Below are 25401 nucleotides of genomic sequence, written 5' to 3'. Positions count from 1 at the left end.
TTTCTATTTATTCATTCGAACTGAGCATTTTCAATATATTTATTAATATAAATTTTCCAGAATTTGATTTTATTTATTTGAATTGCGCTTCTTTCGGAAGAATACTTTATGTGCCACACTACGATCTATATAGACTACTATATCTATATAGACTACTATATCTATATAGACTACTATATCTATATAGACTACTATATCTATATAGACTACTATCCCATACTATGAAAAGTGAATATATTAAAAGAGAAAATACAGTAAAGCGCAGTTAACACGCCTTCCAATGTTTCGTTTAGAAAAGATATATAAATGAGAAAGATGTATAACCGACATTTCAACTTAGGATGACTTGCATATATTGCTTTAAATAGCTTTAACATAGTGCTCATTGTTTTACACAATTTTATCATCCTACATTTAGTTTCTTAAAATGTTATTCATATTTTAGTCAAATATTTTATTTTTGAAATCACAAGAATCAAAAATCATAAGATTGAAAAGTTTTTAATTAAAAAAATACTAAATTTTATGCAAAAATTTATTTTTTTCTTCAGGCATTCTGCAAGTATATTAAAAAGGATCCAACTTTTAGAAACATCTTGGTATTTCTGACATTCATTTTAAATAAAGTTATCGCCTTCCATTTCATAAAGGCCCATAAACGGCCGAGCAGTAAAGTCGCTGAACACTGATAGTTCGTTCCGGGGTTCAAATCCCGGCGAACGGGCTGGTTGCATGGCCGTTTCGCGGTTTTTCTCATTGCAACGTGTATGCCAGCTGGTTTCCTTTAGAAAGTTCTTCACAAAGGTCTTTTAGGGCAGATAGCTCTGCTTTGCCATAACTTAATAATCCAATCCAATCCATTTCATCAGTACTTGGTCTGAGCCTTTATCAGTCTTTAAAAGCTAAGCATTTTAAGGCATGAGATGAAAGGAATGACTGGTTTCATCAAGAGGGAAAACGTCTTTAGGTGACATGCACATACATCACTGGATAAATTCATGAATATTCAAATAATTCTACTAAGAAATCATGGGATTCTCCGTTTATAATGATATGATGTTCGATAACGTAATTTAAAATTATACAAACATGTAGTTGCAAACCAGTCGCTCTTCACTTTAATCTGCAATGATATCGTTTTTGTCTTTTCCGTTAGCACAAGGTCAGTTGATGGTATTTGCTGGTGTACGCGTTCAAGTGTTTTCTCTTTGAACACCCAAATTCCTTGAAGTATTCTGAAAGTATATTCAAAAGCGTCAAACTTTTTGAAACATCTTGGTATTTCTGACAGCCAAAATCCCCTTCAAATTTTTGCTTCCTTTTCTCCCTACATTTCTTCCTTCTACATTTATTTTCAGTGCTCACCATAAGAAAATTAAAATTTTTCGATTGCTACACTTCCATAAATTTTGCATTCTTGTCATTTAAAAAAAAAAAAAAATATCAATTACATCAACTGAGTCAGTTGATGACAGCTTTTAATTTTCTAGGCATTTGAACTATAAATAAAGTTTAAAGCAAAGTCCAAAGGATAAATATTTTAACTAAAAGATTATTTGTTAAATGACAAAGAAATAAAATAGTCCAGCAATTAAGACACAATAACACGCCGAACAAATACTAATTCAGAAGTCAAAAAACAAAAATCAGCGTTATATTTTCAAATTTTCACAGTACTAGTTTCGATGGTTTTACCGAACCACCATCGTCACCTGCAAAAGCGCAAATGAACGAGATAGTCCAGCAATGTTTATTCTATACCACTGAGTAACCCGATTATTATATCAGCTACAAACAATCTAAATCATATTAAAGATTATGTTTTTTATACACTCTATAACACGAGAGAAAATTAGCTACTTAAAACACTTTTTCGAAGAGGATTAATCTAAAAATTTATACTTACATATATATTTTTTAAAGCTGGGACATGACCCAAACTATAAACGTCCTGTTTGTTTAAAAACATAGTAAAAATAAACATCAAACGAACTTTCTCAGTTTTAGACAATGCAATTTAAATACAAAGTAAAGTAGCAGACGATAACACGGCAAAGGTAAAAATTTACTCTTACAATTATTTTTAAAAAAAAAAAAATTTTAAAGTTACAAATTTGAATATCATCATCTATAATTAAAAAAAAAATAGCTTTTCATATAGTATTAATAAATATCTATTATGCATCATTGAGGGAAAAAATTTCATATAATTAATTCTCCCTAAAAAGTTATTTGAAATTTAAGGTTAAAAATAGCTGTGGCAATTCACTGTAACAAAAATCCATAAACGACATTTGGCGTTATTATCGCTCAAAAAAAAAAAAAAAAAAAAAAGACAAATTTCAAAACGCGAAAATAATATGTAAATTCGTGTATATCTTAGAAAATTTTGAGTAAAAAAACTCTAATTTTTTGCAGGTATGCTTAGAACTATACCTACTTTAAGATGATGGTAAAAATTTTGTAGGTTACAATTCAAAATTTTTTTCGAAAAATTTATAAAAATTATTTAAAAATAGAAATTTTAAAAATAAAACACAAAAAATAGGTGAATTTTATTTGGAATGAGCCTAAATTTCGAAATGTGAAAGGAAAAATCAAAAAAAATTAATAAAAAAAGAGCTATTAATAAATATATGCCAAATTCTATTAACATTGAGGAGCTAAAATTTTGAGAGCTAATTTTTTAAAAACTACTCGTACGATTTTTACAAAACTTGACAGTCTGGCATAATTTGAGTCGAAGAATCGAAATATGGAAAACAATTGGTATGTTATTTCAGAAAAGTCCGATTTTGTGTCAAAATACCTATGTTAGAATGATGCTATATATAAATCTAATATATATCCTAAGTCGCGCTTCCGAGACATGAAAAACGAAATTTGAATTTTGTCAATCGGCCCAGTAGAATGGGAGATATAAGAACTGTCCCCCCTTTTTTTTTCGCAGTGTACATAAGAATACACTTCTGGGACCAAACAGTATGGGCAATAATACACCTAAAGTACGTATAAAATACTTCTAAAAACAGGACTAGGAAATCATTATGTAAACTTTTTCACGAGTGACAACGATTTTCATTGATATCTGGGAACAATGTACGGTTTATATCTTTTTGTTCTCAAATAAATCCGTTTTCAATTGTAAAAAAATACTTTGGCAATGTTCGAAAATAGTAAAGGTAACTGGGAAAAAATCTTGCATTAAGTTTTATTTTCGCAATGAAATTTCTTATAGTAATCTTGTGAAAAGTAGTACAAAGCTTTAAAGGTATCCCTTTATCAAAAACAAGATATTTTCAATGGTATAAGATGCTTAAGGAAAGCAAAGCATACGTCGAAGAAGGACCATGCTCTGGAAGATCCTCCACTTAACGAACAACACATCGATCAATTCAGTGATTTATTGCTTAGCAATTATCATTTAAAAAACTATATTATTAAGCATGTTTGTAGCATTTGAATCCTATCAAAAAAATTTGATTTAGGCTTGCAGCGTATCACTGGTGGAGCTCCAAAAACATCGAACTTTTTCCAAAAGCAACAAGACGTTTAAATGGACTTGGAAATGCTTTCAGCGGTATCGCATCATGAATTTTATCAATGACCAGTTTGTTAACAAAGATTATCAATGACCAGATTAACAATACACTAAGACCAATGACCAGATTAACTATTTGGAATTAACTAAGAATATTATATAAGTTTATTGCGATATTTGTAAACAACATTTCATAGAAAATGACCTAATTATCTGAGAAATAAACTAACGCATTTTACGCCATGCAAAGACAAATTTTCACAATACTCTTTTTGTTCGCGAATCTTTAAAACTGTGGCTTCATGGGCATTGTTTTAAGTCTATCGAAGCAACAAAAGAAACTTTCCTGCGAATCTTAAAGAGGTTTTACAAAAGCGGTGAGGATGGGTAAAGACTTTAACAAAAATGGATTACAATAAGAGAGTGTGAAAGAGCATTGTGAAAAGTTGTATAAACAGGATGTAATAAATATTGACCAATAAACTAAAATCTTGTATTTTATAAAATCATCCTTGATACCTTTTAAATCACAATAGTAAGAACAAGGGCATATGCATATGCGAACAAGGGCATATGCATATGCGAACAAGGGCATATGCATATGCGAACAAGGAAAAACTTGTAAAGGTCATGGGGTGAGGGGAATCTGAAAGATTTCATATTTCATATTACCTCAAAAGGAGCGTTTTTTGACGTTTTATGTTTTATCTTTATTTATTAAATATAATTTTCTTCTCGCTTAAACCACATAAAATTCAATTCAACAGCAACACCCCAAAATATCGGGTTTTAACGAAAGTTTCTCGCCACCGCAAATATCGTCTGCGCAAAATGTTCGCGTTGGCGTGTTTAATCATGTTTTGCGAAACGATTTTGGGCATTTGAAAGAAAGAGACTTGTTTTACAACATTGTGTTGTGAAATTTGTAAAAACAAATATCGTTATCACTAAGTACAAGGTGTCTGAAATGGCCCGACTGCGAGAAGTTATGGAAGAAGATCAGTATGCAAGCACTCGAGAGCTTGCTAATGCGTTAGACGTTAGTGCTATGTCCATTAGTCACGCTATGCATCATATAAACTTGACGTACAAGTTCAATCGCTCGGTGTCACATGACCCGACTCAAGTAGATAAGGGGAGATGTTTGTTCGGGCCTGCATTAATCTTCTCGAATATCAACAAAAGGACAAAATTCTGAACCGGATCGTCACTTCTGATAAAAAGTAGATTTACTTCAACTAGCACAGGCTGAAAAGGGGTTTGATCTGCGTCTGGTGAGTTCGACGACAGAGTTGCAAAGCGCAACCTGACTAAAAAGATCATGCTTTGTATCTGGGATTGCCGTGGTATTATCCACAAAGAATATGTGGAAAAAGGTAAAACCCTCGACAATAAGGTGTACAGCGAGATGTTAGTCCGTGGTGACGCTGCTATTAAGGAAAAACGTCGAACTGAGTGCCGGCGTAAATAGGTAATGTTCCATCAATATAATGCAAGACCACCTGTGTCTGCAATTCACCGGCTGGACTCCATACAGACTCGAATGGGAACACTTTGACCTGCATGTAAAATATGCTGTATCCAGCTAATGTAATTCATGGGTCCAGCTAGTGATTAATAATAATAGCAAAGTGAAATCGCTTAGTCTGTTAATTAATAGCACAATAAATTTGAAAAAAGAATAAATTTGATTGTCATTCAACACACTGCTTACACGTAGCAGTGATGCTGTGTGGAAGATGAAAATATTTTTATTTGGGCAATGGCAAAACATTTATTTTAAATTGTTGAGTTTTTTGGTTAAATTCGAAAGACAAATAACACTGTAGTGTTTTACCGAGTGACAACAGGAAGTATTTTATATCGCTAAGTTTTTAATTCAAAATTCCTTAAATTAGCATAAAATATAAGGTAATTTTTAAAAAAAATCAAAATTCGGGCTGAGAAGTGCACGTGTTCTAGTGGAAGAGTATGTGTGTCACAATTTGGTGGCTCTAGATGGCGTCGTTTCTCCGCAATGGAATAAATTCGGAAGACAATTGCTCAGTGATTTCTTTTATTTCGCCCAGTTCTTTTACTAAAACTGAAACAAAAGTATCTTACGGTTTTCAGAACGGCAACATAAATATTTTAAATCACTGATTTTAATCAAAATCCCTTTTAAGTTCACGCAAAACATTAAAAGCAAATTCGGAATTCAAACTTCCGGCTTCGATGTGCGCATGTTTGGGTGTAGGATTACCTGCAATTATATATATATATATTTTGTTTTGGGGGGGGGGCACCGTTTTTAAGAGGAACAAGCATACATACAAATTCTTAATTATTTAATAATAAGGATTTAAGTATCATGAATAGTTTATTAAATGGAATCTTTCTTACGAGAGGATCATTAAGTAATTGCATTCTGTATTAACAAGAAACCTTCGACCTCCAGTGTTGACACTGTTTTCATAAAACTCTTTACTTTTCTTTTGAGAAACTCTGTCAGTGGAGCTACAGGCGTACCCTCCTAACCGCGATTTCAGTTAACCATGGTTCACAATAGAAGTAAAAAATACTCTGAAGTTCCAAAATGTATGCCAAGTGAGAAAGAGTCTATAGACAAATGTTAAACACAACTCAAACAAGCTAAGCGATATACTGCTACAGTAATCGCGACTAAATGGACGAGCAATATACCTTTCTAGAGGGTTAACTAAATGGGACGGAGATGAAAATGATCGTGGGAACATGTATGTTTTCCGACCACAGGTCGCTTCGCAGAATTGCTCTTTTCTTAAATGATATTCGCCTCATGATTCTATAAAATGTCAGCGGGGAATCACGGCTATCAATGCTCAAACATCTGACTCTTCCCCTTCCCCAAGTACATGGATCTTCCCAAAGCTGTGATTTTAACAACTTGCCTGTTCTTATTAGCAATAATCTATGCAGTTCTAATACTTTGAAATTTTTTGTTTACGTTACAATGGCTTCCACGCGTAAGATAAGTGATGCTACTAATGCTTCTAAACTTCAGGGAAGCTGTGTAATGTCTAATTCCTTAGTGATAAAGGGAAAACTTTTGGAGAGTAAATTTTGAATTAATGTTTTAACAATACATATCACTGAATTAACAATACAATATGTATGAAGTGAAATGCTGTCTAATATACTAATTGTTATTTATTAATACTCATAATGTAATGGTTATAAATAAGACATTATTAATTATATTTCACAGAATTTATCTATGTTACATTGATATCCTGTTCTACATAGCGTTTCGCAGTTATGTGCTGTCTATTCTGGAACGAAGTAACCGCGGATATGAGGAATATGATCACTTTGATAGGGAATGTGATCATCAAGACTCAGCTGATCACACTATTATATATGTTTAGATCAATATTTCAGGATGGAAAGCTTTGCAGCTATACTTTTCGCCCACCCTGTACAGCCATCCGACGAAAACAATAACAGAACTGCTATGAAAGAGCACTCTAGAATTAAAACTAATGGTTAGACAAGCGAAGCTAAAAGGCGTAATTTTACTCTATCAGTTCTATAATACTTTTATAATAAATGATAAAGAAAATTCCAAAACTGCTCATAAAAAATTAATCAGTTAAAGAAATAAAAAAAGGAATACATTAATAATTAAATTTCAACTCTAACAGTTTTCATTTCAAATGAATATTAATAAGCATACAAAGTGCTAGAAACGTAACTTCTGTGATAATCAAATCCATAGTTTTCCATCAACAAAAGCCAGCTGACGCAACGAAAGGAGTTTCTTTACCTGCTGCTGACGTTTGAGGAACTCCCATTCCCACAGTTTCACTCGATCCTTCACACATAGCCCACAGAACTCCATGCATGCACGCCACTTACTTACGGAAAAAGCTACCGGCAATAGTACACACATATCCACTTCATTCTCGACACCGGCGTAGCACCTTTCTCCTCCACCCCTTACCAACTGTCTCCATGACGACACATCCAGACATCGAATAAACTTCCGCTTTCGAACACATTGATGTTAAGTGTCCAAACCCGCAGGGTGTTCTAAATGCGGGCTTCAGCTAGCGAGAAAGAACTATAATAGAGCTTGTCGGGTGTCATTCAGTATCGAGAGCACATGAAACATTACGAAGTCAACTAACAATTACTTCTGATTGTTATCTGGCTCTACCTCCGAAACAGGACATCGCTGAAGAGTTTTGGAGAAGTTTATTTTCACACCACACTTCTATTTCGTGCAGAAATACTTGAGCGAAATAATAGTTCTTTCATAAAAGCAACTTCCTGAATTTATCTGAAACGAAATAAAATTCAGTGTATTTATTACGTCTTTGATTAACACATCATTATCCAAGTGGTTAAATATACGGAATACTGGAAGCGCGCGTCAAGTTGCACAGTTTTAGCTATTTTCTCTCAGCATAATATAAATAATAAGAGCCAGTTTCTTACAGCGTATCTTCCATAGATCCCTTTGGAGTGTTTCTTGTCATAAATAAATATGACACTATAACATGGAAGTATATTCCTAATTCCATGAATACATTGATTACTTTTTAAAACCACACTGCAGTTACGTAATCAAGAGTATTTTCCCTCATGTTTTGCAAACGTGTAAAAAATATATATATATATATATATGTCATGATTAAAAGCACAAGGAAAAGCCGGAACACTGTAGATGCGTGATTAGACCCACATTGAAGAAGAATTTTGATTTCGTAGTATGCTAGTAATGCTAACTTGGTAACATCTAAAGAACTTGGCAGTCGAGGCAGTTTTAATTCCATTTTTATTTCCAATTGATATTTGTGGCCACAATCACTTGGCACTCTAGTCGTGCCTTCCACAGAAGATTTACATTTTTGATATTGTTGGGATAGAAAGCAAGCCAGCGAAATCACATCTTAGCACAGTAGCGAGCAAAAGCTGAAGAGCGTCGTTATGAAAGATGGAAGCACGCGAAGAGAAAAGTTTTGGTTTTCAACGACAGTTTCAGTTCTTAATTATTACGTCATCGGAGTTGCTCGGGCCATAGAATGATCTAGAAATGACGCAATGCAGAGAAGTTATTACGATTTTAGAATAGAGAGGAAGAATTAATGTTTATAGTTATATTATAATTCTGATTCATATATTTTATCTTACATATATATATAAAGTGCTTAAAAGGTTGCAAGCTCACATAAAAAGCAGTTGTTCAATAGGAAACGGAAGCTACTTTAAGCTTGATCTTGAACATAGGCCGTTCCATACTTAGAACTGTTAAGCTAAGACTGGTTGGGGTAAAACTTACGACGACCTAATGCCTATGAAACTCTATGCCTTCGTGGAGAACTTTCTAACAAAAACTGCCTCATATTAATATTACATTTGAAATACATCTGAGCCTAAAACCACATGACTTCCTCGAACGGCAATTACACATATTTTTTGCAGCACTTAAATTAAACGTATTTCCTCGAATTTCCTCGATACATTTCGCCTTCAATCAATTCAGTTTTCATTTCGCGGCAAAGAAAAAATACATAAAACCTGTAAACATCAATTAAAAATTGTAAAATACATAAAAACCTAAAACACCAAACAGAGTTAAAAATCGTTAAAACAATTACGGTTAAAATTAGAGTTTCTACGCAAACACAAGCAATTCGGCCAACGTGCCAGAAGACAAAATTTTCGATGCACAAAACTGAAAGTTAACTTTTGATCCCGCTTGCAAAAAGACCGCGAAGTTGGTATACCAGCTGACTTAATTCACTATTCTACTAAAAGTTTCAAATGTAAACTCACAGCGGCTTCGTTAAGCCCACTGCCACTTTTAATTTTTTTATAATTCTACAACTATTGCATGCAGATTAACTAACAGCATAAAAAAAACTCAGTTGTAACCCATAAGAACAACACAATCAAATGGCTTTTAAAATAAAAAATGCACAGTTTACCAACTTTTATTCTTATTCTACATATAAGAATAAAAAAACTGAGATGACCGAGCCGGGTAACAAACCGGATATATATATATACGTTTGGTGCGGCCGATTGCAACCAAACAGAAAGGTGCACAACTACATTTTATAGCAGTCCCATACACAAAATTTTAACGTTCTACGGCTACTCGCTTTTGAGTTATGCGAAATACATACATACGTACGTACGTACGTACAGACTTCCCCTTCATTCTGTCCGTACGTACAGATGTCACACAACAGCATCATTCAAATGAATTCGAGAGCGGTCAAAATGGATATTTTTGTTGAAATATGATATCCGAATTTTTTTGCGATTACAGCACTTTCTTTACTTCATACAAGGAAGTAAAAACCCATGAAAATGTCCAAGAAGTCAACCTATTCACCGGGTCGAACCAACAGTTTTCAGCGATCTTATCCACTCGGCTACTAAAGGGCTTTAAGATAAAATGCCACTTAAGATTAGAGAATCAAAGAGAAATTTACATACATATAGGGTTTCTCCGTTGTTTCAGAGTTGTCAAGTCTCTTCCGCAGAGAATAAAACAACAGGTCGGAAAAAATGGAAGAAGTTGATTTTTGAACTTTTTTTTTAATTTAGATTATTATATTTAATTTTATTCGCCGTAGCACTATTATATTATTAATTTAAATATTTTTATCTTCTATATAACTTAATTAGCCTCATTTTTATGTTCGCTGTAACTCTTTTTTGGGTATAAGAAACAACCCTTTTTTGGATATAACACTTTTGGTAACACAAAGAAGGTTTTAAATACTCTTCAGTAATAAAATTATTCTAATTATGTAAGTGTATATATTTTTACACCCTTGCTATGAGATATGCTTTCATCTGTATGGATTTTTAGATATATTCTGAAATTGAATTTCAATACATATGAATAACAAAAATAGAAAAATAAGATATTTAAGGAGAATAGGAAACAAAATTTAATAAAAAAATTACAAATTTAATTACAATTACAAATGTAATTACAATTTAATTAAATTAAAATTATAAAAAATCAGTAACATTTTTTGCTATTGCATGCAATACCGTACTTTGCAGTTTCGAATACATAAATTGAAGCGAAGAGAAAATTTGCGCTAACCCTACTGAACTTTAAAACCCTGTGCGTACTTGGAACGATTGAAGATGTGATCTACTAGCTAATTGGTATATTCAGGAAAAAATTTTGGATCTGGTGTACTTACGGACTGAGACTGTGTTGCTCTGCAATCGCTAATAAGATGGATGCGGAATCGCTGAATATAACACTGTGCATATGTGGGAAATGTCTAGCGTATTTTAATGCTTCTCTAATTGCTATTAGCTTCGCTTGAAAAACAATGTTTCTTAAATTAAACCTTCTTTTCCATGTGCGAGTGACTTGTTGCTCGCGTAGATGGCAGAAGCTATTTCCTGTCCCCTAGTTCATCTTTGATCTACCTGCATAAATTTCCATTTCGCCTTTTTTGATGTGTCTTGTAGTTATTTTCATATTGTTAACACCAAGGTGAAAAATGGCCAGATGATAGAATTTGTTAGATATAACTGATTCATAATCTTAACTGATGATAAGTTTTAGTCCACAGATTGGTTGCCTGTTTCAATCTGGTAATTTTTAGTAACGTAGCGTCTCTTTCTATTATAAGGTCTAGGGATGGAATTGTCCGCCATTCTCAAGGTTATGCTATACGCATGACAAATCAATAAAAGTTGCAATTTTTTAGTAGACATGGGGATTCTTTCTCATATTTCCCCCATTGAGTATTATTCTCGCCGTGATTGTGTGGTACCAGTGTTTAAGGAAACGTGAGGGTATTCTCCATCTGAAAGATGTTATCCGTTTTAGAGTATTTGTAAAATAATGCGGGACTTAAGGCTCTTGATATGCAGTGACTAAGAAAGGCGGTTGTCCAGGATTATGCCTAAATATTTAAGCTGTTGGACACATTTTACTGTGGTTCCAAGGCTTCTCCGAACTATCAAGAAAACTTGGGCCTTTTGTGCCGATATTTGAGACACTAATGTGCCTTCCTTTCGAGATCACTCCTACCTGGCAACACCAGCATACAATGGTCAGCATATTCGACTAGTCTTGCATAGGGCACACTACTAAAGCATTCAGAGGTTGAATTTGCGACTTTGTTCCACAGGTTCGGGCCAAGGCACGATCCCTGTGGACAGCCTTTCGTAATTTCATTAACCCTAATACTTCCATCTATTTTTATTTGTACCTTTCTGTCATGGAGGTACTAACGGATGAGAGTACTGAGAGTTGTTAGGCATTTCATTTTATCCAGAGTGCTGATTATTTTCGGCCACAAGAGAGAGTCAAAGGAAACCTTGATGTCGATAGCTATGGCCAGAATATGCAGGTAATTTTGTCTGTTATTTGATATTGCGGAAACGCTAATATCACTAAAAATATTAGCTGTGGAACAAGTGTTCTAAATCCATATTGATTTGGATGAAGGGCTGATGCGTGATGAATGGCTGAGGCAGGAGAGAATTATTCTCTCTAGAATTTTACTTAAGGAAGACAAAAGGCACACTAATCTGTAGGAAGCTGGACACGAAGTGTCTTTTCCTGGTTCAAGTAAAAATGCAACTTCTGCTGTTTTCATTAAATTGGAAAGCATTCAGTAAAAAGTGCCAGTATAAGATTTTCGTTAAAATTCTTGAATGACTACATTATTAGTGCCATCCGGGCCTAGCGCTTTCTTGATGACAAGAGATTAAATAGTATTCCTAATTTTCTCTTTTGTAGGCAATCGCTTGTCTCTGTGTTTTACAGTAAGAGACTGCTTGTAAAAAATGATTCTGACTTGTATTTGTTACTCCGTGATATCATCATAAGTATCCATGTGAAAGCATATGTATACATGTGAAAGCATATGTATACATGTGAAATCATAAGTATCCGTATACATGTGAAATCATAAGTATCCATGTGAAAGCATACGTATACATGTGAAATCATAAGCATCCAACATACATCAACATCATAAGCATTCACATAACTTCCTTACCAGTAGAAACCTGCCGGTAAATACAGGCTGTTATTACGGACGGCCTGAACACTTTGTCGAATGATATCTTTTGAGATAGACTAAATGCATCCATGATTTTAGAGGAATAATTCCTCCAGGAAGCTAGTTTAGTTTCTTTGATGAACTTTTCATACATGGCTCTTCTTTGCTGCATATTATCGTATATTGTTGCCTAGTCATTGATTGCTCAGTCGCTTCAGTTTTTCTGCTTAAGGCCCTCACTCTGCTCCGTTCAGAACTCAATTTCGAAGTCGACTAGAAATGCTATTTTTCGCTACAATCGTTTTTCGTCTAGAGGCCTTGAAAAGAATTGAACATGTAAGTTTTGAGTAAATTACAACGTTAATTCTAAACAAAACTCAAACCTATCTTATTCTAAGCGGAGACGCTCTTTAACACGCACTATCAGAAAAGAAGAGCAAGATATTGCAATTGAAAATCCTTATATGATTCATAAATTTTATTGTGCTGTGCACATGCTAGAAAATCTAAAAAAATATTAAAGATACAAACATATACCTACAAAATTCAGGCTAATTCGAAGTTCCGAAACATTGCGAGTAATTTGGAAATCACCAATTATAGCAAAGTAAGATTTACTGTTCCTCTCGAACACAAATTTATGTAAAACTGTTTTCGTCTGCTACGCACCACAAATGCAGGAAAGCTAGACACAAGCGTATTCACTCCATTCCACTCAAATCAGTGGTTCTCAGCCTATGTTGCCCCATGACCCCTTTCACCATTTCTAGACGATCACCCTCCTTCCTTTCGAAAGCTCGAAAATCATATATACATTTATTTAAATTTACATTATTTTTAATGTGTTTCATAAATTAAACAAGAAAAAGTATAGAAAATATTAATAAATACCGAAAGTTGAATAAAAATAACTTTTTGTAGTCACAAACTAAAGATAAATTTTAACAAGTAAATAAACGGCCGGCGGTATTCTCCCCCGATACTAAGAAATTTTTCCTGCAGCGCTAAATGATTTGTTGATTATAAAAACAAACATCTTATCACTCAGAATAATAAATAATCAGAATCACTCAGAATCATAAATATTTCGAATATAGGCTTGAAGGCTTCGAAAGTTCATCACTTGGTGAACACATAAGATCACTAATCGTTGGCAATTCATTCCAGGTTCGGTTGGCAGTGATTGAATGGGCTTGCTGCATGAAGTGTTCCCCCCCCCTCATGTGTAACATTAATACAAAATTACTAACTACAACAAATATTTATTCTTATTATAGATAATATTGCATAATGCAGTGTAAATTAATGATCATTTTATGAACAAATGAATGATAATTTTTATGAACATTTATATTATTGGTGTCGTTAAGAGAGGGCATTTCTAATGTCATAGTTATGTATTAGGCTATAAAATGATCATTTGAATATAAACATTGTGTGTCTTTTGTACTTAAAGTTTTTTTTATGAGAATCAACTAGTTTGTTCTCTTTAGAAAAATCTCCAAAGGCAGTTCTTAGGCCGAATAGATAGCGCCCGAGTGCTTTAATTATAAAAAATTTTCTATCTAATTCCAGGCATTAAGGTGAAATTTAAAGCATCTGCCCCCTTTACTAAACTTAAAAAAAAAAAAAAAAAAATTTAGTTCAGGAGACAGAACAGGTAAACTTGAGAAGGGTTAATTATAATTATCCTTTAGTGCTCAAAATAAAGTTTTACAGATGGCCCTTTCTCAGAGCGTACATAAAAGCCTCCACTTGGGCTTGATCTCAAGAATACTAAGAAATAAAACTTAACTAATGCTTGACTAAAAAGATGCAGCCGAAGTTATCAAAATTCTACAGGAATTGGCCCCTTAAATGCTAACTAAACGGCAAAGCTATCAAGGGTCTGAAATAGGGTCGAGCGTAGTAATATAGACACAGTGTAACCAAAAGGCAAACGCGCGCTCGTCAGAATCTCTGGCTCTCTAACGAAGTCAGCGGAACTTCGACTTTAATTACTGCTCTTCATTCATTTGCATGTAATCGCCATTCTAAAAACACATTCTGGCAGGAAATTTGTAAGCTGAAATTAGAAGCGACAGGAAAGTAGCTTGTTAAAACCTTAGGATAAACCTTACAGCTTATTTGGACAAAGTACAAAAATATTAAAAGAATCCCCCTTTGATTCTCATAAAAAAAACTTTAAGTACAAAAGACACACAATGTTTATATTCAAATGATCATTTTATAGCCTAATACATAACTATGACATTAGAAATGCCTTTTCTTAATGACACCAATAATATAAATGTTCATAAAAATTATCATTCATTTGTTCATAAAATGATCATTAATTTACACTGCATTATGCAATATTATCTATAATAAGAATAAATATTTTTTGTAAATACTAAGAATCATATCAAGAAATTAAGAATCCTATCATTTTAAAATAGTTCATATTTTTAAAGTCATACGCAATTTCCTGCTACAATTTGAAATACTGAATTTTCTTACATAAAAATGACATCTCTGAGAATTGGTCTAATTAACGAGGCCTCATGATTACTAAGGATGAATCCAATCGCGCAGTGAGTGCAAGCTTGCGAACTGCAACCGTGTAACTACAATAGATCATTAGCGCCAAGACAACGTAACGTCACTTCACGTAGAAGGAGTAGACTTCAGTCATATCCATGAGGAAAATTGGATTACTAATTGGGGGGGGGGGGTAATATAATCATCAGAGATCGAAAAAGAAGTCATGATCTGATGTTTTCGAAACAACTGTATAAAAACCAAAGCAAGCCAGTAACACTTCAAAAACATTTGGATTTTGAGATGAAAAGAACAAAAGGACACGAATCATTATCTTTCGTATATTTCTTCATAATACTGGCAGATCAAAAACAGTTCAACTGTTATTTTTTTCCCTCTCTCTCTCTAAAAAAATGGAAATGAAAATGAAAACAACTCGATAGCTCGTATTAATAGCTTTCGATATTCTCAGAAAGAGAACAGAACTTCAATCAATTGCAATTAAGTGTGAGAAGAACGGACTGCAGCTTCAAGAAATCCAAGGGGGAGTGCTGTATGGATTGTTCTTTGTCACGCAATGGCTTCTAAAGATGAAAAAGAAGCCTTACCTAATGCAATTTCAATGAATGCTGGGAGAAGGGGAAAAAAAGATTTTTCTAAAGTCATTATTCCATACATCACTGAATATATTTAATAATTCCAAGTACCTTCTACATAATTATATGCATGACATTCCGGTTCTGATTTGTCCTTGCACATGTGTCCTTAAATGAAATCTTCGTGAAAGAAAAATAGATAAGAGAAAGCTATCATCGTTCCGAAGTTAGAAATGACTTAAAAGAGTAAGTAACAATATGAAAAAATAAAGAAAATCTCTACTCAAAATATTACGCATAGGGAGACGTTTTAAGCAAATTCGAATCGCGGGTCTTCCAACGAACTCTTACCATTTACATCATTACAGCACGCGCGGGATAATACGATAAATTAGGTTGGGTTAGTTTTTTCCATGGCATATAACCTTAAAGGTTATAATGCGCCAAACAGATGACGAAGGACTTTAATTTTGAATATATACACGTAAAATCTATTAAAATATGCACATCACAATGACAAGAACTTAAAAACTGAATGACTGAGACATGAAAGATGAATACAGGCATGAAAAGTAACTATAAACTAGCTATGTTACACATTCTAAAATATGCAGAATATCCAAAAGCTATAAGCAAATTAAATAAAATTATAAAATCCAATTTCTTACAGATATGAAAAATTAATATTCACCTCTTTCCCGATCAAGTGGTGAAGAGGAACGTCATATGCACTAAAAATCGGGGACAATTGTTAGGATTATTCACATTTGCATCGGTACTTACTTTTTAACAGTTGACTTTTCAGGAGAATTGGCACTTGAAGCGACGTGACTAGATTCAGGGGACTTATAACATACTATATGTTATGAGTTTCCATAATGAAGAGAAAAAAGTTTCGGGTCCAACCGCACCTACTACCACAGAACCAAAAAGGGAATACAGACTCCTGTGCTCGGGCTAGTCGGACCTATATGCAAACTGAAGTCCCACAGTCGCCTTTCCTGAAAGCAGGTACTCCCGACAGCTTGTAACCAAGCTACTGACATAAGTGACCAGCCGATTGACACCGGTGATGAGGACAGAGTGCCTCCCGTTTAGCTGAAGCAACGTGTCTCCCGTTAAGCCGTTCGTCTGCTTTAGCAGTGCCCAAAGCACTGCGCTGGGGACAGTACCTCGCTCTTTAACTACCAGGACCCTCCTTTCCGTCGACACAGGTCTCCACGTATGGCAAACACGTGGGCAGTTTTCTCGCCACTTGAAAACTAGAGACAAGGGCGGTTCCAGTTTCTCATGACAAACCCCAACCTCCGAAGAGGAAAACCACAAGGCAGAAGGGAAGGGAAAAAGTTTCAGAGGAGAGGAGACGGAAAAGAGGATCGTGACACCCGGTCTCACTAAGATGATGATCCCCTGAAGGGCTAGAGTACCTCAGAATTGCCACACCCGTGAGGGGGATAATGCGATAATTCTTTATACAACTAGCTGACTGCCATTTGTGATTTTTCAACTTTACAGCAGAGAACGAAAGCTACATATTAAGCAGAAAGCATACTTCGGATTTTTAATCTGGGACAGCAATACGAACTAGGTATGACATGTGCAACCCATAGAACAACAGTTGGCAAGCTCATTGGCAAGTACACGAGTTCTTGTTTCCTACAGAAGAACACATAATGAAAAGGAGGGAAAAAGTGTATAGTCAAGAGTTAATTGTTTTTCTGATGAAAACAACCTATAATATTAGGCAAAGATGAAGGAAGCTTTCTGTCTGACCGCCCTCTAAATCGATAGAATTTTACTCAAAATCTACGCTAAAATAATTTCGCCTTTTTGTGTAACATTAAATTTTACATTAGCGTATTTGAACACCACTTACTTTAAGACTATCAAAAATTCTACGTTTCAGTGCTGTCTAACATGTGTCTTCAGCTTCATCATAAAAGAGTGAAACTAATAATTTACTCCGCGACAGTCAATAATTATCCCAAGCTTAAGATTTATTTTAAGCTCACCGTGCTTGCCATTTGTAATATTTATGATAAATATCCATGCAACATTCAATTAATCGCATGAGCTATATATATATATACACTCATGTCCATAAATTAAGGATAATGCAAAATCAGGCAAAGGAAGAGTTAGAAGCAAAACAAATTTGACTTATTTGTAAAGCTTATTTATTAAACAAAAGGTAAAGAGCAAAAAAAGATGCTATATGTTTGATATTATTAGAAAAATTAGCGATTTTTTCTCCCTGGAGCAAATTACAAAAAAAAAAAAAAAACTATTTACAAAAAACCAATATTACATGGTTGGTATGATTGTTAATACATTGTATGTCTCCCAGATGATGTAATACAGTCCGTACAACGCCTAGGCATGCTGAGTATCAAATTATCGATCTCATCTTGGGGCATATTACACCACTCCAAAAGCAATGCTCTCCGAAGTTCCGGTAGACATGTAGGAGGAGATTGACGGGCTGCAACTCGTCGGCCAAGCATGTCCCACACGTGCTCTACTGGATTCAAGTCCGGTGAGAATGCTGGCCAGTGCATACGGGTGATAGCCTCCGATTGAAGGCATTCGCTTACGATGTTTGCACGGGGAAGACGGGCATTGTCATCTACAAACACAAATTGTGCGCCCATGGCGCCCCGAAACAAACGTGCATGTTGTTCCAGAATGACGTTCCGATAGATTTGGCTTGTCATGGTTCCAATTTGAAGATGCAGGTCAGTTCTGGAACCCAGAATAAATCCAGCCCAAACGAGCACTCCTGCACCACCGTAACGGTGCCGTTTAATGATGTTTTCTTGGTGGTAACGGGTACCTGGAGCTTTCCATGTGAAAGTCCGGCGAGAAACAGACTGCATGCTAAACCTGGACTCGTCGGAAAACATCACACAAGCCCACTGTTTCGGTGTCCACAATGCATGCTCTCTACTCCAGGCTAACCGCAGGCGATAGTGAGTTCCAGTAAGTGGAACGCATCTGACAGGTCTACGAGCATATAGACCAATCTGGCCCAAACGTCTTTACACGGTCTACCTTGACATTGTCGTACCAGTGGCTGAAGAGAGCTGACGAGACAGGTCTGAGGCTGTGCTCCGCCTGTTTCTTTTGGCAGTAACTGCTAAATACCGATCCTCATTCGGCGTTGTAACTCTGGGGCGACCTGTGCTGTAACGTCTACTTACATTACCATCATCTTGGAATCGTTGCCAAAGCCTGGAGATGACACTCTGGGCAATTCCAAGTTCGTCTGATACTTCCAGTTGGGTACGCCCACATTACAGACGGCCGATAATTCTACCACGTAAAAACTCATCCAAATGCGTCCTTTGTGTCATAACTATTCGGTTATTGCACTGAAATGCTTATAAAGCGCCTGCGAACAATTTTACTTCTTTGCCTGTATTCCTTATATATCATTCTCTTACACTTTTGTCATTGTGACGTACCTTCGGTGTCATCTAGTTACTTCCTGAAATTTGCATATGATTCTTGAAGATGTGTGTAGTGATTTTACAAGTGATATATTTATTTTAGAGTTCAATTTCCGCGTGACTCCGAATTATCCTTAATTTATGGACATGAGTGTGTATATATATATATATATTCCAAAACAGGATTTAGCCCAACTGTTGGTTCATGTAAATCGAAGGAGCAAATTTAATAAAGCTAATTTAAACTATAATATTCGGTAAATTAGATGTAATAATTAGATACATTTTCGATTTACGACATTTTCCGCTTATGGACTTCTGAAGGAACGCAACTCCATCGAAAGTCAAGAAGCACGCACACTGACTTAAAATTTCAGTTGCGATTGAAAGGTTTAAGTTATTTATTTCATGAACAATGAATCTGTTTCATACAGAGTAGCTAATAAAAATGTTGGAAAATGTTGCTGAAGAAAGGTCAGCCTCATGATTGCCAAGGTTAGGTTAGGTTATTTAATTACGGCAAAGCCTCGAGGGCTATCTTGCCTAAGGTAAGGGATGCTTTCGTGGAGGACTTTCTAAGGGAAACTGGCTCGTATACACGTTACACATGGGGAAAACCACGAAAACACCCATGCAGCCAGCCCGTTCGCGGGATTCGAACCTCGGACCGAACTACCAGTGTTCAGCGACTTTACCGCTCGGCCGCTGGTGGGCTCTATGACTGCCAAGGATAAACAGCCTTTAAATTCCGTTACAGCAAAAATCCGATAGACATTGGAGACTGTAGCGATGCCTGATTATTAAATGCATCAAACTATCGGACTAGAACTGCATACTGCTGTAATTTTTTAACGCTGAAAAAAAAAATGCATATAACAATTCAACAGTATATTTAAAGAAAAAGATTTATTAGTAAATAAATTTATTCATAGTTCATTTCATTTAGTCAGTTTTAATTTGAAATGAAGTCACCATTATTGCCAATGTATGAAAACATTTTAAATAGCATTTTAAATAAAAGTTCGAATATCTCTCTAAATCCCAGATTCCTTTTCACCCCTTTATTTAAAAAAAATTTAAACTATCCATTATTTACACAGAATATTATTTCTCCATTGTATTATACACAATGTCCAGAAAAGTCTTTTATTTTTGCGACAGTGAATCGTTGACATATACTTTCAGTTGCAAAAGTGCTAACCCTTTGTGGCATGGTGTGCCCGGTCTGGGCACAACTCAAAATTTCCCTCCATACACACAAAAAAATTGAATGAAAAAGGATTTATAGGTTAGTATAGGTTATTCTGAAACTTCTCAATTTATACTAGACGGCAGTACAACACAAATCAGTCCATATATTTTATCCATGTTTAGTTTTTAAACACCCACATTTTTCAAAGAAATCTTCCAGACTTTTTTTAGTATATAAAATGAATCGTTTGAAATGAAATGTCTATGTTATTTTCTTGGCTATATGCTAATCTTCTTATTCTATATTAGTTTTAAATTTTTACCTTGAAATCTTGCCTAAAATCGAACAGCGAACATCAGGTGTGCCCACAGTGGGATCACTGAAACACTAGGACCAGACGAACAACTGTATTTTTTTTACTGCAGCTCTCTGGCAGACTCATTCACAATAGAAAGGTGAGTCCAAATCTGTGTTTCATTCCCCCCTCCCTCCTTTTTTTTTTTTTTTTTTTTTTTTTTTTTTTTTTTTTTTTGAGGAAAGGTTTGGTTATTAACTAAGAAAGTAGAGTGATTTTCTGAAGGTCAGGGGTAATTATATCAGTTAGCTGTTTGATTTTTCACTGGAGCAGTTCTCTTTTTCTCTTTCATTCAAAGAAGTTTTGATAGTTTTGATTTGTAGACATTTATTTAATTTTATTTTATAGTTTAAATTTTCTAGCTGTGGATATAATATTAGTCCATCTTTTTCTGATTTTTAATTATTTTGCAAATGGATCAGAGAGGGCTGAACATTTCCAAAGCACAGAAAGTGCTACATGAATTACCTTCAGACAGAGAATCTGATACGGATCAGTACAGGTGTAAAACATGCAATGTTGAATTGTGCTTTTTCAAAGATGGTGTCACTTTCTTCGAAAAGCACCACCATGAAAAGAATAGACAAAAGTGTAAATATGAAATGTAAATATCATATACCTAAGTTACTTTTTTTCACTTATATGCATGTAATCATCATATTACCAAGAAGAGGTTGTTTGGGAGGACAGAGTATCAGGCCTCGCCCTGTAGTCAAAATCTTTTACTCTATCACATGCTTCCCAGCAATGCTCGCTTCAGCACTCTTTTCATTGAGCCCACTCGGGGCACACCCACAGAATTAAAACGCTAAGTGCTATCTTTACAAAATTTTACATGTATACTCCTCTAAGGCTGATTAGGCTGCCTACCTTTTTTTTTTTGGTCGAAATTCCAACTTTAAAAGGTAGCGTGCCGGAAAGGATTAAGTAATGCAAAGATCAATATTTGGGCATTTTTAAATTTAAAAGAAACCAATTTTGCTAAAAATTTTGAAATATAATTTTTTTACATATTTATCAAGCTCCTATACTTACATGGAAATTTTGTACTCGTTTTAAAATATAAAATAAAGATTTTACTCCCGCATGGTGAAAACTGACCAAGACATTTGATATTAAAATCGGGAAATCAGGAAAATCGGAAGTATTCAGGGTCTATACACAAACTGAACAGCAAAATGATTCATTTGTACACAAATAAAAATATCGTTTAGAAAAAGGCTTTTTATGTTGAAACATTACATGACGAACTTTTCTATTCAAATTATTATAAAAAAATATTAATGAATATAATTTTTTTTTTTTTTTTTTTTTTTTTTTTTGCCAAAATGGCGATTTTATTCACAGAACTAGAATTTGTGCATTAGAAAAAAACTGATAAACCTGCAGTATTGGCATGTAGCCCATTCGTAATATTATTAATTAAAAATGAAAAAAATATTTGTAATTTAATTAATTCTTTTCATGATTATTACACTAAGGTACTAAAACTTCATGAGAATATTAATAATACATTTTTAAACCTTGAAAACTCATATGACTAGGTTATGTTATTTTGTAATATATAGCAAAGCACATGAGGACTACCTGCCTAAAGGGAAGTTTTCGAGTCTGATTTTTTTCGATGGAAACTTACGTTATCGGAAAATTCCAAACACCATTCTGCTATTTTTATTTACATCTTTATTACCATTAAACAAAAGAATTATTGTACACTCTTCGACATACATTAACAGTAATAACACATTTTTTTCTCAGCTACACTCTTTCTCTCACACACAGCCTCTTCGGTGGTCATGCTCTCCCTTTATCCTTCATTTTTTCCCTCAACCCACCAGTCCTCACAACCAATTTTCCAAGTCGCTACGTCACCTTACCTAATCTTTTGTCTGCTGTGAAGAAAAAATTATTGAAAGATTTTTTTCGCTTGCTTAAAGAAAAGTTTACAGAAAGGGTGCCTTCATGGAGGACTCTAAGGAAAACTGATTCTTATTCACGTTATATCACGTCACACTACTAAAATCAACCATACAGCCAGCCCGTTGTTCCGGGCTAAAACCCAAATCAAATTACTAGCAGTCTTAACCACTGGGCCACTGAAACATGGGCCGTTCTTAAACATGGGTGATTATAAAGGTTAGATTCAGTCAAAACTTGCCAAAATTCTGGGTAATATTACAAAAATTTCAAAACAAAGTTATTCATAAAGTTGGCTACATCCAATTTCCTCCATTTGAAAATTCTCAAAAACCTTACAAAATAACATTAGATGCAAAGGAAACTGGACGGGACCAAAAATTTCATTTGTTATATCCATGGTTCGCTATTAACCGGATTCACTACAGCGGGGTTTGACTGATTATTCGTTTTGTACTTAACATTACAACACTTCTATTCTCAACTTTTTCTAATCCATTAAAAAATCCATCTTTTAGTGAATTATAAGTCACGTAATTTCATTTTGTTCTCTTATTAATATGCTTATCAAGATTTGAAAATAATTTTAATAAATAACAAAAGCAAGCGAGACATAAACGAAAAGTTTTATACTGTGGCAGTTCTGGTGTTAGCTTGCTTTCATTACTATTACTTGTTTTACCATCTATTAGCAGAGAGAAAACTGTATTGCTACGTGGCCCCTGTGTCCTGGAAAGTGAAAGTGGAAGGACATCGGGTTTAGATCTGTTTCATAAAAGTCAAACATAGTACCACTAAAAAAATGCACCTGTGTAATTGTTTCCAAAAGTTCTGTTTAAACTGTGGCGGTTATGGCATTAGCTCGCTTTCATATAACTATTACTTGTGTTATCATCTATTAACAGTGATAGAACTGCGGTGCTACGTGGCCTCAGTGTCCTGGAAAGTGGAAAGAGATCAGACATAGGTCTGTTTCATAAAAGTCAAACATGGTACCACTCAAAAAATGCACCTGTGTAATCACTTCCATATCCGTTTCCTGGCAAGTATCTGATTACTCCTTGTGGCTGCCCTCGCAACATTTTAATATGATATGAGGGGGTGTGACCAGTTATTGTGATAAATTAATTTTGTGGGCCTGGCTGCATGCTCTGAAAATTGGAGTAATAGAAATTGATGTAATAGATCGTTGCGTTGATGGATTGCAGTCTCAGTGCATGGCCGTGCCTAGTTGGGGGCTTTTTGTTGCACCTGGGAGAAAGGTGTGATGCCGTGGCACATATGACGTCATTTGTCCCCAGGCGGCCATATAATTCAATATTGTACTTATGTACATGTATAATTATTTTGTTTCTTTCCATTCATGCAAATAATGTAAAGCATAGAATTGAGTTATCTGAACATACTGCCTGTCCCTCCTTCCCAGCAAGTTTCTTACCACTAATTAGGCAAACAGATTCTTTCTTTAGATGCACATATTTAGTTTATATCCCCAGGACACACATGGTGGATATAGCACAAGCTTTAAAGTTATTAAACAGTTCTGATAATTCATCTTTTGATTGAAAAGCTAATTAAACTCAGTGAATGGTGGCCCCATCGGTGGAAAAAGAAAAAGGAAAAGTGAATGGAGAAGCGTGTTTTTGTCACGTTCGTGGGCATCAGTGTGACACGCCAGGCAATGCTTGCTTACTCTAATATTGTTCGTGTTGCAATCTATCCATACATACGAATATTGCAGTGCTACATGGCACCCAATATTCTTGAAGGTAATAAATAATCATGGGAGATGAACTTGAATTTGTTTCGTTGAAGTCAAATATCATACCGCCATTGCAAAAGTGCAGCTGTACAATCATTTCAGATATCTGGATTTCTTTCCTGGTGCGAACATACAAAACAGAGGACTAACAGGTATAGAATTTCGTGTTATTTGGTAGCATAAACTAGATCCAAACTCTGGGCAGATGTACAGCGAATTATAGCTGTGTCTGAAGTTAAAGAAAAATTCTTGGGAAGGTTTTAAAACAGACCTTTTTATCAGATCAGAACTTGAACATAAATGCATTTCTCAAGCTCATCAAGCGACCACTTGGTTACAGTAAATTATGGTAACAGTAAATTTCAGAATTAAACCTAAGTATAGTAGTCGCAGATTACAATTTATTTAATGCAATGTCAGCTCAAAACGTTCTCACTGGCATGACAATTTCAACAACTATAACTCAATACCAAAAAAAGGCATGACAATTTCAGCAGCTATAACTCAACATGAAAAAAATTTACGATCTTATCAGAACTAGAGAAACCCAGCAAAGTGACCTCTAGAGGCAGAAACATGATTTGTCACATAATCCGAAAATTCAGCTTAAATATGCTCAAACTAATTTGCATTCTGGTAGGGAACGGACAGAAGAAGTGACAGTAAAAGCTGAAAATATAAATAACCAGTCACACAAAATAATAATAATCCTACACAGAAAATGGCTAAAACATATGAAGCAACTACCAAGCCTTACTCAGTATTATTAAAGCTAGAACTACTTCTTACCACGTGAATATCTGTGAAAAAGAGTGCTGGATTATGAGGCATGCCAAACTACTGAATGTCAAATATGAAACTTTTACTATATCGTAGAAACGTTTAGGTAAACACTCTCCTCCAAAAAATATTTTTATCTGCTGACCAATTAATGATGAAGCATGTTTGAAGAAACTTGAGTTGAATTACTCTATGTATAAGTAGAATGTTTAGACTTCTTTGAAAATACAACAAATTCTAATCACAATTACCTTCAGTTCTATGTACCAGTC

At 34.7% G+C, this 25401-nt stretch overlaps 1 protein-coding gene across 2 annotated transcripts in view; it reads right to left on the bottom strand.

Annotated features, from left to right (window-relative positions):
* Positions 1–25401, bottom strand: part of LOC118192812 (uncharacterized) — a 160622-nt gene that overhangs the window by 113123 nt on the left and 22098 nt on the right. The window contains exon 1 of one of the 2 annotated variants that reach the window (XM_085813360.1): positions 7326–8497. The exons of the other annotated variant lie outside the window; for it this stretch is intronic. Coding sequence (XP_085669486.1) covers positions 7326–7451 — 126 coding nt within the window. The 5' untranslated portion in view covers positions 7452–8497. Of the gene's footprint in view, positions 1–7325; positions 8498–25401 lie in introns of those variants that run through there. 2 annotated transcript variants of the gene reach the window in all.

Source organism: Stegodyphus dumicola, chromosome 3 (genome assembly GCF_044657685.1).
Source record: "Stegodyphus dumicola isolate Sdum_Otavi_A_Nest chromosome 3, ASM4465768v1".
Taxonomy (NCBI): Eukaryota; Metazoa; Arthropoda; class Arachnida; order Araneae; family Eresidae; genus Stegodyphus; species Stegodyphus dumicola.
This window is presented reverse-complemented; position numbering and strand designations above follow the sequence as displayed.